Genomic DNA, 15,889 nt, shown 5'->3' on the forward strand with positions numbered 1-15,889 from the left:
AGAAAATTAATCCGCACCAGGAGAAACATTCTTCTTAAAAAAGCAATTTTTTATTGTGAGTTTTAACTAGGGATGTACGAAAGTCACTTACCTTTTCGAAGGGTGACATTCACAGTGGGGGGGAAGCGCTCCATCCCTCCCCCCAAAATTCTCTCCAGCCGCAGCCAGACATCCAGCCGCTGGACAGCCTGCAGGGTCGCAAATGGCGGCTGCCGTAGCCGCCGCCATTTGCATCCCTGTATTTTGCCGTGATAGGCTACGTAAATACTTACGTAGCCTATCACAGCCTCCGCAGAGACGCAAATGGCGTCCCTGTGTTACCCGTGCCAGGCTATGTAATTATTTACATAGCCTATCATGGCTATAAAGAGGAAGCAAATGGCGGCCGCAGACGAGGCTGCCATTCGCAAGTCAGCGCAGACGGCAGCAGGTAAGTGCTCCGTTTCGCGCGCCTTTCGTGGGGGGGGCGGGGGGCTTCGTTCCGCCACGGATTTCGGGGGGCTGAATGCACTGGCATTCGGCCTCACCGAGATCCATGGCGGAATTCTCTGACATCCCTAGTTTTAACAAAACAAAACAAAAACAACAAAACCAAAAAAAGAACAAAATAAAAAATACAACAATTTCTAAAATCCTCAGTTTCAAATATTACAATATTCAAAAAAGAAAGAAAAGAAAAAAAATAGGTTACACATACACTTCAGTAAAAGCAGACCAAATATCCACATATAAATCCATCTGCAAGCTACGCCTATATACCACTCTTTCAAATGTTGCTAGTGTTGATAAGTCTTCAGTCCACTGTGTTATAAGAGGTGGGCTTTTATCCTTCCAATATCATAATATCAGTCTTTTAGCAACCAAAAGGGCATGAAAAATCCATTTACGCTGACCATGTGTTACATTCCAAGAAGCAAGTAAGTAATTTAAAAGAACATTTACATAGGTAAATATTAAAGAGCTTCCCAATATGAAATTTATCCATATAATAACTTCCTCCCAAAAAGAGGCAACCATTGGGCATTTCCAAAACATATGAATAAGAGAAGCATTGACTGCATTACACCTCCAACAATTAGCTGAATTTGACAAGCCTTTACTAAAAAGACGTTGTGGAGTCCAATAGATACCAAACAAAAGTTTTTGCTGAATAAGGCTTAACTGAAGATCCGTTGAAATGTTTGATACAGACACCAAGACAGCAGTCCACTGATTAAACAAAATAGGACATTCCAATTCCCTGTTCTATTCCTGCTGAAAACCACTTGTATCATATTTATTCATAGATAATAAATGTTTATAAACATGAATCGTAGGTCAATATATCTGATCAGCTTCAATAAGTATTTGCAATAGCGAAGGAGACTCTGAGGCACTAAAAGCAGCAGGACCGAATCTAGATATCAACAAATGTTTCAATTGCAAATACAGCCATTCCACTGTAGCAGGCAGATCAAATTGATCTCGCAAAGTTGAAAATAACAAAAACTCATCATCAACCCCCACTAATTGATCCAGGGTAAAGATCATTTTATCTGTTCAGGTCCGCCATAAAAACATTTTCTTACCAATTCTTAAATCTGGATTTCCCCAGAAAGTCAATTTAGCATGACACAATGGATCAAACAGTAATTGACGTGACATTATACGCCAAACTTCTCTAACTGCCAAAATTGTGGGAGGAGCTCTGTCTACCTTGATATGCCAAGAACCTAATGCCATCTAGTTAAAGAAAGGCTCCATACAAGAAGATTCCAACACTGCCCAAGGTGGAAAATCTAATCTGAGTGGAAAAGACCAAAATTTAGTAGAGGTCAGCAAATAGGCCCGATGGTAGATAGTTAGATCCAGAAAACCGAACCCGCCTTAATTAATTGGAAGTTGCATCCTTTTTAAAGATATTCTTGGTGGAGAGGAACCCCAGAAGAATTTACGAAACAAAGCATTACGTTTTTGGAAATATTTGCCAAGTATAAGTATAGGGATCCCTCATATAACATAAATAATTTGAGGTATGGTATTCACCTTACCCCATAAACCCAACTTTAAAGATGCCCATCTATCTATATCTCGTGAAACATAATTTATCAACTTGTTTAAATTTAACCTAATCATTTGAGATATAGCTCTAGGAATTATTCTCAAGTAAGTAATAGACTCTGGGCACCATCGAAATTGCCAGTTGGCTGATACATTAGAGTATACCCTATCTCCAATCGGCATTATTTCCAACTTTGACCAATTAACTGAATAGCCAGACAATTCATCAAAGGTATTAATCAATTTCATCAAAGCTGGAACTGACGACTAGAATCTCAAGATAACAACAAAAGATCATCAGCATAAAGGCTAATTTTAAATTCTAATCCAAAATGTACAAATCCATGAATATTATTATTTTGCCTAATAGCATGCGCCAGGGGTTCTAAACATAAATTGAATATCAATGGGGAAAGTGGGCAACCTTGTCTGGTACCCCGCCCAAGTAAAAAAAAAGCTGAGAATAAACGTTAGTCATTACTCTCGTTCTAGGAACTGAGTATAAAAATTTAACCCATTTCAAAAATTCTATAGGAAAACCAAAATTAGTCAGTGTAATAAACATAAATTTCCAATGAATTTTGTCAAAGGCCTTTTCAGCATCCAAGGAAATGATGGCCACCTGGTCAATTCTTTGAGAGTTTAAAGCAACTAAATCAACAACTAATCTAAGATTATCAGCCCCCTGTCTACTTTTAATAAATCCTACCTGGTCTGGTCCAATCAATACAATCATGATTTGTTGTGATCTATTGGCCAAGATTGCTGTTAGTATTTTGATATCTACGTTAATTAATGATATAGGTCGATAGTTAGCACAATAGGTATGATCCTTTCCTGGCTTTGGAATCACAGTAACATATGCAACATTTGACGATGAAGAAAGGGGTCCAGCTTCGAAAATATGATTACAGAGGCAATACAACTTTGGGGCTAAAAAAACAGAGAATGTTTTATACCATTCAACTGAAAATCCATCCGGTCTGGGTGATTTCCCAGTATTCATTTTCATTACTGCATTCATAATTTCCTCTAAACTCAGAGGAGCTAAAAGGAGCTGTTGTTGTGAAGAATCTAAACGTGGAAGATGCATCTGAGAAAAAAAGGATCCATATCTCGCTCTGATATCTTATTACCGGTACTATACAGATCAGATTAAAACTTTAAAAATTGTGAATTTATATCTGTAGGAGAAGAATATATTTTTCCACTCTCGTCTTTAATAGCTGAAATGACATGATGCTGTTTAAGACAATGTGCAAGGATCTTACTAGGATGTTCACCACCTTCCCAATATTTCTGTCATAGACGGGTCAGAGCAAATTCCGCCTGTTGTGAAAGAATATTATTCAAATCATGTTTAGTATTCTGTAACTCTTAATAAAGTTGTGCTGTGGGGGAAGTGGCAAACTGAGTAATAAGAGATTTCAGCTACTTATTTAAGTACGTCTTAATGTTTCTCTTCTTAATGATGATAAGGTTAAAACCCAGATGTTACCTGAACTAACAGCAGAAACAGCCATAACAGAATCTGAATATAAGGTGTGGCCCTGATGTACTGTTTTACATACACAAAGGAATCCCCTTTACGGGTAAGGGACCAACGGTCTTTTCTCTTGTGCATGTAAACAGAACATCAGGTGGGACATACCAAAGCTTGACCCATGTAGGGTGGGGTTCAACAAAGTAGTAGCTGCTTAATGACTGGGAAGGATGTATTGCAAGACATGCCTTCCAAAAGCCACCTCAGCAGAAGCATGTAAGTCAATCTTGTAATGTTTAACAAAGGTGCTAGGACTTGCTAGGTGCTAGATCACTGACACCATGCAGGGTTTGGCTGAAGGAGATGGCCTTGAGATAGGCCTTGAGATAAAAGGTCATCCCACAGAAGGAGAGGCCAAGGAGAAGCCACCACCAGATTGATCAGGTCAGGAAACCAGGGTCTCCGTGGCCAAAAAAGGGAGCCACTAGAATGAGTCTTGCCTTTTCTTCCTTCACTTCCACAGAACCCTGGAGAGAAGAAGGGAGCAGTGGAAAAGTGTATAGAAAACCCATCGGCCATGGAGAAGACAGGGCATCCATCATCTCCACTGCTGGAAATGCATAACAGGAGAAGAACCTGTTGACCTGGTGATTGGTTTCTGATGCAAACAGCTCTACCTGGACTCTCCTGAAACTGGAGACTATCTCTCTGAAGACTTCTGGGTGAAGCATCTGTTCTCCTTGGTTTAGCTATTTCCTGCATACCCAGTCAGCTTGAGTATGCTCTCCCCCACTTAGGTATTGTGCAGAGAGGGATTCTAGGTGATGTTCCATGCAAAGAAGGAAGGAGTCCACCTCCTTAGAGGTCTGGAGACTTGGTTGCTTCTTGATGGTAGATGTGTGCCTTTGGCTGTGCCATCATCCTCCTGGATGAAAACCGATCTGAGAGGAAGTACTTGCATGAAGTGTTGAACTGCTAGCCTAGCCGCCTGGAGTTCTAGTAGGTTGATAGGAAGCCATAACTCCCCCAAGGACCAGGTTACTTAAACAGAGCTTCCCAACCAGAAAGCCTGGTATCTGATGTAATCACTGTTTTGGGGGGATCTTGGAGGGGGACCCCTCTCTCCAGAATGGGACAAAATGTCAGGGTTGTATCTGAGCCCATAGAGTCCCAAAGCAGCTCTGATTCTGAGGAAGAGAGGCAACTCGTGAGGGAGGAAATCTCTCAGACTTCAGAGGCAAAGCTGGAGGGGGAGCCCCCCCTTCTCACATTCCTAGGAGTGACAGCGAACCAGGCGTGGTGAGGGAAGGACAACCTGAACTTTTAGACACGAGGTGCAGATGCAGGCACAGGCGAGAGATCGCAGGGGCAGAGTTTCGGCACTCAGCCCGATTGGCTCGACGTCAACAGCTGCGCCCAGAAGCATCACAGGAGAGGGGGAGATCTTCCCCTCTCACCCTTTAAGTTCAGAGAATTGCCACCCTTTTCCCAAACGGAGATCAACTGACGTACTTTCCCTTTGATCCCCTAGATTTATTTTTTATTTATTTATTTATTTATTTATTTATTTCTATACCGCCCAATAGCCAAAGCTCTCTGGGCGGTTCACAAAAATTAAAACCAAATAACATACAATAAAACAATTTAAAATATATAGAACATTAAAACCACAATATTCCTTTGTAGTTTCTCTAAGTCTCTAGCAATTACCATCTGTATGCCTCATTAGAGTAAATGGAATTAAAGCCTTGGAAAGCAGCCCTTTTGTCTGAGTGTTGATTTGGCTATTGGAGTATTCAGTAGGCAACAGAGGAACCTTGACACAGAGGAGCCACCAGCAGAAGGAAGCTCAAACAGTTCTGGACAGATGAATATTCAAGTGACATCTTGAAGCTATATCGTTTTGGAAAGGAAGAAGGGCTGGTTGTAAGCAACGAGAATGAAGTCTTGCCCAAGGAGTTACCTGGAATATTGACACCATGAGGCCTCAAACTGTCAGGGTGGAAACTGACCCAGACAGCCTCAGAGCAGTTCAGATTCTGAGGAGGAACAGCTATTCGTGGGAGAGGGGCCAGCTCATCCCTCCCAGGCTCAGCACCTGGTAGATTCCTCCTGCCAGCATTCCAGAGATAGAGAGCAACCTGGGTAGTGAGGGAATGCGGGAGGGGGGCTTCTTAGACGCTCGATGCAGACACAAGGAGCAACGAGCGATGGAGGGCGCAGAAAGGAAGCGTAGCGCCTGTTTGGCACACAAGCAACGGCCGCCTCCCATGGACCCAAGGGAAAGAGGGAGGATCTCTCCCTAGCCCATACGTTCTGGGTCTTCAAGTGACTCTCTTTCAAAAGGGGATCAACTGACTACTTGAAACTTAGGCTACCCTGCTGTTCCTTGCTTAGTCGCTGGTGATAGCATCTGAAAGAGTCATTAAGTTGTAAAAAGATTAAAGCTTTGAAAAGAAATCCTTTCGTCTGTGTCTTGATTTGGCTATTGGAATCTACTGGGAGAAGCCGCCAGAGCGCTCCTAACACAAACCTTCATTAGAAGCATGAGGTCAGCTGACTTCTTGAAGCAAATCAATTTGACTGGAGCTTCAATTTTGGAGAACCTCTCTGGAGGGACAGCCATGGTTCCTACTTGTGTGTCTATTAAGGCCCCCAGGTGGAGTATTCTGTGAGAGGAGAGCAGATTACTCTTTTGATTGTTGACCAGAAAACCCAAGTCCTTGAGACATGCCGGGGTGATTTGCAGGTCATCCATTGCCTGATGCTAAGAGACTGAATGGATGAGAAGATCATTGAGGTAAAAGTATACTGAGAACTCTTGCATGCGAAGATGTGCCACCAAAGTGACCATGATCTTTGTAACTACCCTGGGACATGAAGCTAGGCCAAACAGTATGGCTCTGTATGGAAAATGGGACTGTTAGAAGGTAACATGGAGGTAGTGCCAATGGTTGAGGAAGATAGGAACATGGAAATAAGCTTCTCTGAGGTCCACTGAAGTCATGAAGAGCTTATTTGATAGACAGAAGAGTCTTCATTCAGAACCAGGGGTAACAGATGAAGTGGTTGAGAAACTTGAGATTCAAGACAGATCTGATGGATCCATCTTCCTTTGAGACTGTAAAGAAGTGAGAACAAAGCCCTTATCCCTCCACTTCTAGAGGCAACAATTCCACTGCCGTGATATCTAGTAGAAGGTGGATGGCCAATTTCACCATCTCCCTTTTGGCTGGATTTGCTGGGGTTGGTGATGAGAAAAAAATGGGGAGGTCAAGATATCAGCTCCAGACACAGACCCAAGCAAAGAGTCTATAGGACCCAATGATCTGAAGTGATGGCCAGCCATTTATTGGTGTACCCAACAAGACAAAAGGTTGGTGTCAAAATTGGTGCCTGTACCCCCTTGACATGATGGATGAGCCATAACTAGTGGAAAAGTTCTGTTGGCCTTTATTTCCTCTTCAGGAATGAGCCCAGGTGGGACGGGTGGTCCAAGCATCTCTCCCTTGCCTAAAGATTTTGGAAAAATGAAATGGCTGGCTGGTTTGGTAAGAATGAAAAGATCTCCTAAAGAAATACCTTTCTGCCTGCTTTCCTGCCATGCACATAACCTTTTTCTTATCTTTTGATTCGACTAGGACATCCTTTAAAGGATCATCCCCAAAGAGCTTGCCCCCAATGAAAAGCTCTGATGCCAGGTTGGACTTCAAAGGAGGAGCAGTTTCCCAAGGCAAAGCCAAAGGAGTCTCCTGGCAAACACATCAGCTACTAGGGATCTAGCAGAGAACTGAGCCGCATCCAAAGAGGCATGATCAATAAAAGCTATCACCCTAGAGACCTTGAGAAGGGTCTTATGTAATCTGGGTGGATAATGAAGTGCCCTGTCTAACACATCTTCCAACCACAGGAGGGAAGGTCTGGTGCTGAAGCTGCCACCCAAATAGACAGGGATGCTGCTTCATGGGCCTTCTTCAAACCAGTATCCAGCTTGTGCTCAACCAATTCCTTGAGCTGTCCATCTGTATCTTTCTGGTGAAGAGCATGATTCACCAGAGCCACCACGGGCGCATCAATAGGCAGGACTTTTTTGATCCATAATAAGCTGCTCTAAAACAAAATCTTCTTCTTAAGGTGCCATCTCCTATCAAGGTTAGCTATCATTACAGCTATTTTTGTTTTTGACGCCACTGCTCTGAATAGTTGTATAGAAGTACAGCTGAGCCATTCCCTCAGATTCTAAAACATAATGTTTTGTTAGCAATAGCGATGGATTTCTTGTGCTGCAAAGGAGAATTCAACTCACCTCTAATCACTTTTGGGACAAGAGCAGGCAGGTTCACCACTTTGGTCTTGGGCTAAGGATCAGGACAGACAGCTGCCATCCTAGAAGTAGATGGTTGAGGAGCTTCCTCTGAAGGAATCAAATCTAAGGCTGCCATAGATTTACATAGCAGGGGAAGAGAATGGGAGTCCTGGAATGGGTTATAGGAATCAGGGCCCTGGAGGTCAGACTCACCAGTTGGCTCCTCATCATCCAAGACAATTATGTCCGCATCATTCTAACCTGGGTTAGAAGAGTCCAGATTTGGTTTGGACATTTTCTTTTTAACTTCCTCTTAGGCACATCATGAGGATCTGGAGGTATATGAACCCTGTCCTGAGCTGGAGCTGAAGGAGCTGCTGTGACATTAGGAGAGAGCCAGAGAACTGCATAGCATTTCTAGATATAGCAGACATAGAAAGGATTAAAGGCTGAGAATGAACCAAGGCATCCTTAGCCAGGTCAGCTAATAAAGCTTCCTTCAAGTGCTGTAGCAGAGAAGGTGGAATTTCCAGAGAAACTGAATCCCCCCACACACTGCTGCCTAATCGTAGGGGATTAACAAGGGTAAGGTGAGAAAAAGCTGTGGGCCCGGAGAAGGATGCCCCTGTTCCCACAAGGCGGTCTGTTAACCCCTGGGACTCCTCTGGGGAAGACTGCATCAAAAACAGACTGCCCAAATTCCCAGCCAAGTCTGCCTCTCTGTTATCAGAGAGTTCTTCATCTGCCCTAAGGCTCCTTCTGACCAACTGCCTGGGAGATGACGTAGCAAAAGCTGGGCTCCTGCATAAGGCCAGGCTCCCTGCTCCTTATCTTCCTCCTCCTCCCAAACTCCCAACATCCATACCAGCCAAGGCTATGTTGTTGCAGGCACTTGGATCTTGCTCTGAGCCCTGATGAGGAAAAATCCCAAGGATGGAGAAAAGTGAACTTCAGATGCAACGGAAAGGCTTACTTTTCTATAAGCTGTAGGCGGGCAAGCTGCTTCAGTGCAAATGGGAGGAGGGCCAGTAATGGCCGTCATTACTGCCTTTCCGTCGCTCACAGAGGCCACACGGGAGGCGGCTTGTGAAGAACCTGATGAGACTGCCAGGCGAGATTTATGAGATTTGCAGGCAGAAACAGATTTTCCTTTTGTTTTCCACATAGCAAGCGGCAGAGCCAAATGAACAAGGGGGAAAAGGATGGTCAAATTGGAGGGGGCAGTTGGAGCCTATGATGAAGGTAGCTGAGGAGAACGGAGAAGCTGTGGTGGTGGTGGGCGGGGGTTCTTTCTTTTTTTCTTTTTTACTGTTTTCCCTGAAAGGAAGGGAAAGGGAAGGAAAGAGAACAGGGAAGGGAGGAAAAGAGAAAAGACAATAACATACAGATATGCAAAAGTTGAAAACACAAGCTTGAGTCAGAAGAACGCTGACAGGCGAATCCATGACCAATTCAGTGAGGCAAAATCACAACACTGAGCTTCAAAGGCAGGAAAGACAGTTAAAAGACTTAATTGGAGCAGCAATTTTGCCTTTGACCACTAGTCGGCACTAGGGATGGTGAAGAATTCCGCCACGGACTCCAGTGAGGCCGAATTCCAGGGAATTCGGCCCCCCAGAGTCCGTGGTGGAACAGAGCAATCCCCACCACCACCCCGCGAAGTCTTGGCAGACCGGCTCCTACCTGCCTCCGCCGGGTCCGGATCCAGCCACTGATGTCTGCCGTCCGGTCTGCGTCCGCGAATGGTGTCCTGCGTAGCGGACACCATTTGCATCCCCGCTTTAGCCGTGATAGGCTACGTAAATATTTACGTAGCCTATCACAGCAAAGAGCAGGGACACAAATAGCGTCCGCTACGCCATTTGTGTCGCTACTCTTTTTGCGATAGTGTCGCTACTCTTTTCGCTACGTAAATACTTACATAGCCTAACACGGCTAAAGCGGGGACGCCATTTGCGGCCGCAGCCCGGCAGCGGACGGAAGTCCGGCTGTGGGTGGCACTGGCCAGCGGCTCTGCAGAGTTGCCACGGAGCGGAGCCGGCCCAGGAGGATTCCGGGGGGGAGGAACGGATTGCCTCTCCCCCCATCGAGGATTCCGGGGGGAGGAATGGATCGCCCCCCCCCCCCGCAGACGCAGGTAATTGGGGTTTCGTACACCCCTAGTTGGCACATAAGACACACCTGGTGTACTGTTTACATGAACAATAGAAACAGGACAGAACAGAGTTATGAATGAACACATGTGAATGGGAAATTCATGGATGCAAAATAGATGCATTTGCCCAACCTGAATTGGGAGCTTTTTTCAGGCAACATAGAACCAGCAAAGTCTTACATACATACATTCTTTCAGTGTTTAAGACAAATCCATGTTTCTCACATCTAATACACTTCACCTTGTTCCCAGTATTTGTAACAAGTTGCTTAAAACATGGCTGTAGGGTATTAGAGTCAAGGTGTTGTATTCTCTCCTGCAGTTGTCTCTGAGCAAATACCAACAGAGAAGTCACTTGCTCTGTATATCTCTCACTAGAAAAAGCCAGACAGATTTTAAAATAAAAAACTGGTTAATATTCCTGATAAACCACTCTTCCCTTCCAGAAGATAACATATGTTACTTACTGTGTAATTGTATTAAACTGCATGGCTATGTATACTAGTGATTCCCACTTCTTCAAATGAAATAGATGCTCAAGAGTTTGCAGGACCATATTACGTACTCCTTGCAAATCAACAACATTCACATCATCAAATGGATATTCAAAGGAAAGATTAAAACCACCTTCATCATCAGCAATGCCTCCTATGCAACTTGGAACACAGAAATCTCCTTCAGCTTCAATAATCTATAAATTGAAAACAGATTATTATAACAGGGATTCTATTTTGTTGTTGTTGCCAAGTCCCAATTTCAGATATTCAGGCCTACTCAAGATCCCTCTACCTACATCCCTCTGCAAGCCAATTTGCTGTCCAACTATTTAGGTAACCTTCATGGATATGCTAGATTCTCTTTTAAGTACATCAAATTTGCTGCATATTCACACCTTCCACTTCACACTTCCATAAGTGCACACACCTTTCAAGTTTCAACAACAACATTGTTGTATCACTCATTCATGTTTAAACAAAACACAAACACCTTACAGAATTTAAGAAAATGAAAGATCAAAAGAACTGAAATTTAATTAGAAGTCATTATGATTTGAGTATGCAATAAATACCATGCACAATTTGAGTGTTCTTTTAAAGCTTCTGTTCTTAGAAGGTATGTTGTAATAAATACTGTACAATGGATAGTAATTTAAAGGTGTAAAGACCAAGAACATGAAAAATGAAGGAATTTATGCTTTTAACAACAAACAGGCAAATAATATTTTGCTAACCTTTTCTTAGCTGGCTATAAATCAGAAAATAAACTTAATACAGGCCACATTAGTAAAAATATATATTTACCTTAACAGAATTACTAGCCTGAAGATCAACTATCATGTCAATCAACATATCTGATGCCATGTAGTATGGTAGCCATATAGTGTTAAGAAAAAACTCCTTGGTAAAAGGAAATGGTTCATGAAAAGACAATGAATGTTTAATGATCGATTGTATTTCCTGAGTATAGTTCCAAAGGTCTCGACACGCATTTTGAAGCAATGTCCAGTGGCCACCACGATGAGCAAGAACCTGATCAGAATGGATCAAAATACAGATTTGAAGAGTGGGAGTTAGAGACTTCTCAATGGCTTCAGCATTAATCATTATGTACAATTATTAAAAGTTTCAATTCTAAGCATGCTTACTCGAGAGTAGCCCCGGTGAATAAAGTGGACCTAACTTCAAGTTTAAGATCAGGCTGTACATCTGTATATACCAGTGAGTTATATTCAAACACCTTAATAAATATATGTATTATCATATAACTTCTACAATATCTCAGCAAGAAAGGTAATAGAAAAGCTGATAGCAATACTCTGAATATTCATAGAATTCATTCAAGTCACCATTTGCCACTATGAACCCATCACACTGCAATTTGTCCCTGAAATTTTCATTTCCAAATCCCAATGTGCAGCCTGACAACACCAAGACAAACATTTTATTTCATTTCTGACATATACACACTGCTATCGTGTCACTCATGACTATATGCAAAATGGTGCTGCCATAGAAACTGAAATTCACACACACGCGCGAATGCTTATTTTAAAAAAACTATTTATTCATTCTTAATTTTTAAGTACAAAGAAGCAATACAAACTTCCTTCTACAACATGGAACTGTCAAGTACGCTAACACCTAATACTCATTTAAAATCAGGGGAGGGTGACTGAAAGGAGGAAAGGGGGTTACAGCTGAACAGGAACAAAGAAAACAAACCAATTTGTTAAAGAAAGAGCATTAATGGGTGGGAAGGCAGGTTAATACCTTTCTACAACCAAGAAGTCAGATAATAATTCAAACTATGGATCTCTGAATGTCATAACTGAATGCTGTAACAGCTTCAAAATATGTTCTCCAATCATTACACATTCCCTACATGAAAGTTCTAAATATGTTCACAGGAAAATAGGAAGCTGCCTTATACTGAGTCTGACCATGGCTCCATCTAGCCCAGTACTGTTGACACTGACTGGCAGCAGCTCTCCAGGGTTTCAGGCAGGAGTCTTTCCTGTCCTACCTGGAGATGTTGGGGACTGAACCTGGGACCTTCTGCATGCAAAGCAGGTGCTCTACCACTGAGCTTCAGCCTCTTTGTGCTATGGAGTTAGTGTGATGTAGCAGCATCCACCTCCACTTTGTGCAACACAGTCACTGTAGAATTTAGGATCTGACGCTGTGTCAGATTAAGCTGTGCTCAGTGGAACAGTGTGTGTTAAAATGCTTAGCCAGGTAGACGTTTGGGCTCTGCATTAACGTGCTCAATGAATGGGAGGACCCAGAAATGAAACACAATGCAGGATAGGATAGTGTTTGCTATTTTATTTATTTACTAAGAGCAAAGCAAAGGCAATGAAGCTCTATAGATTGCTGAAACCCACCTTGCAAAATAATTCTGGTATTATCTTTTTAAAGGGATTTAATACAGTAGGCAGTATCCAACATACAGTAGGCCCAACAGCAAACTAATGCTGGCTAGTACAACTGGAAATTGGCTGAAATAACCACTTCTTGAATGGGGCAAGTCAGCATTGCTCATGGAAGGGAGCTCCACTGACTTGTCCTGTTCTAGAAGTAGTAGTTTTGGCTAGATTCCTGAATTGTGCTAGGAAGCACTAATTTCCTATTGACCCAGCAGACAGTCCTGTCAGCGCAATGTGTTTAGACCTTGTGGATTGACAGCACTGGATATTGCCCAATAAGTGAAGCCAGGAAATGTGAATGAAAATGAATTTTCTTACTGTAAATTCCTATTTTCTAAGGTATCAACAGGGCAGTCTTCCTGGGTGGAAAGAACCTCCTCCTGGTAAAGAGGACATCTTCTGACTCTACCAGTCAACTAATAACTGGAGACAGGGGCCTGGAGCTGTGTAGTTATTTCTCTCTTCTCTTATCATGCATCCAGAGGCATAGTTTATGGATAGTTCTCTCCTGGGTAGAGTGCCTAGAGTGGTAAGCTTGGCTACTGCCAGATTGGCTATCAGAGACTTGAATTATGCCACCCAGAACCCCCTGGAGTAAATTATCTGAGCCATTCTAGACTTATCAGATGCTTTATGACTCAAGGACTTACCCCTCAGAATGCAGTAATACACTTTAGTCACCTATGTTGGCATGGACTTCCTGGCTTCTTTGGCAACAGTATATACAGAATCTCAGCTTTCTGCCTGTTCTAGCATGTGAAAATACGGAAGTGGTGAGTCCTCACTCTGTCAACGTCTTTCAGAGTTACCCTAGACTGGTTCCAGTGCTGCTGCCTCCTTGGCCTAATTAAAGATGGTGGCCACAACCTGGGCTGCATTGCCACCTGTGATCACCTGTTATTCCCATGCTACAGTGGAAGTTGTGAGAGGCCTTCTTTCCTGTGAGGCTTTCTTTCTTGCTAGGCCATTACTGTGTTTTTCTTGCCGGAGTCGGAAAAGAAGAATAAGGTACCTACAGCTGCTTTCACTGAACTTCCAATCATGATGAAGGATTAAATGGCTTCTCCAGGTGGAGTAGGTCCCCCACTTGTCCCTACGTTGTTCCTGAAACAAGTGTGTGAAGGTGGCACTAGCATTGCCCTCCATGAACGATTGGGAAAGAAAGTTTCAAATATTTCTGTCCCATCTCCTTGATTGGTTCTAATCCTACCTAATCCTGTAGCTGAGCATTTTAAAATGGAGTGGGGTATAAAGTAGGAAGGTGACAAAAAGTCAGTGGAAGCCCAGATGAGCTCCTGCTGAGCTTTCCAAGGCCCCTGCTTTGAGGTCAAAAAGACAGACCACTCTGGAAAGCCAGGAGCACCTCCTCCTGGTAGAGTTAGAAGATTTAGACCCTGTCTTCTACACTGCCCTGCTGACACCTGGATGAGAAAAAAAGAGGTTACTAGAAGTATATTAAATCAATAGTGGTATTACCCTCTGAAATTTGTAGTCTTTTTAATAAAATAGTTTGAACATATTAATTCAAGAAGACATTACCACAGCTCTTCTAAAATGCAGAAAGATTTTAGTAAAATGTTCCAGCAGAGCAGCATGACATAGAGCTCTTTCACGTTCTTTGACAGGAATATACCCCTGAGGTAGACGAGGAGTGTCTCTTTCATTCATCTTAGTGCTGGGCTTAGAAGGGACATCTTGATATAAAAACAAAGGAAAATATCACTGAGTTAAATTGAAAAGTAGTTGTTATTATTATTGTTTTCATTTCTACACTGCCCAATAGGTGAGGCTCTCTGGGTGGTTCACAACTACTCGCACACACACAAAAACAGAAACCACAACATTGTAAACACTACACAACATCACATAAACCTTGTAATAAAATATAATCTAAAAAATTTTAACATACAAAATTTAAAACAGTGAAAAACAAGTTCAGTATGCAGTTTCAATGACAGACCTGTTCAACACAGCTGACATAAGTGCCCCCATCATATACCATTAAATGGCATGGAGTAGAGGGCAGTGTTAACCTGGCACCGAAACGATGAGTGTTGGCACCAGGCATTCCTCAGAAGGGACCCATAGTTGGGGGACCACCTCTGAGAAGGCCCTCTCCTTTGTTGCCACCTTCTGACCTCCCTCAGAGGAGGCACTCAGAGGAAGGCCCCAGATGTTGATCGTAGTGTCCAGGTAGGTTCATATCAGGAGATGAGTTCTGTCAGGTATTGTGGCCCCAAACTGTGTAAGGCTTTATAGGTTAAAACCAGCACCTTGAATCAGGCTCGGAAACATACAGGTAACCAATGCAAGCAGGCCAGAATTGGTTCTATGTGCTCAGATTTTCTGGTCCCGGTTAGCAATCTGGCTGTCGCAAGCTGCAGCTTCTAACAGTCTTCAAGGGCAGCCCCACATAGAATGCATTTCAGTAATCCAATTTAGAGATTACCAGAGCATAGATTACAGAAAACAAGTTATCCCTGTCCAGATAGGGGCATAGCTGGGCAACCAGCTGAAGCGGGTAGAAGGCACTCTATGCCATTGAGGCCACCTGAACCTCAAATGATAGAGATGGCTCCAGGAGAACCTCTAAGCTACGAATCTGCTCCTTCAGGGGGACTGCAACCCCATCCAGAACAGGTTGAGCGCCCTCCATCCAGTCAGAAGAACCACCCACTAACAGCATCTCAAAGACACTGGAATTAGTAATATAGGGAAACAACCACCTTCCTTTTTCTTCTACATAACCTTCAGGACTGTCCCTGTTCTTTATCTGAACACTACATCACCAAGGAAAGCCAAATGATTCCTTTCTATTCCCCATCTTGCTGGTCTTCAGTTTGCCCTGTTTTGCCTTATATATTCCCTGACATGCTCCTTTGCTTATTGACAACTGCACTGGTTTTGACATTTCATCTGCCCAGAGACTTTGCTACTACTTGTCACCATCCACATGAGACTTATACCATTCTTAGAATC

General features: G+C 43.0%; 1 protein-coding gene across 1 annotated transcript in view; it reads right to left on the reverse strand.

The window, feature by feature from the left end:
* CFAP54 (cilia and flagella associated protein 54) overlaps positions 1–15,889 on the reverse strand; it is a 202,841-nt gene that overhangs the window by 98,434 nt on the left and 88,518 nt on the right. Inside the window, exons 37-40 of the mRNA XM_084810218.1 lie at positions 14,450–14,604; positions 11,286–11,513; positions 10,452–10,675; positions 10,226–10,358 (exon numbers count right to left, since the gene is read on the reverse strand). Coding sequence (XP_084666344.1) covers positions 10,226–10,358; positions 10,452–10,675; positions 11,286–11,513; positions 14,450–14,604 — 740 coding nt within the window. The remainder of the gene's footprint in view (positions 1–10,225; positions 10,359–10,451; positions 10,676–11,285; positions 11,514–14,449; positions 14,605–15,889) is intronic.

This window comes from Heloderma suspectum, chromosome 7, assembly GCF_057233095.1.
Source record: "Heloderma suspectum isolate Gila_16-S chromosome 7, 16-S_ref, whole genome shotgun sequence".
NCBI lineage: Eukaryota > Metazoa > Chordata > Lepidosauria > Squamata > Helodermatidae > Heloderma > Heloderma suspectum.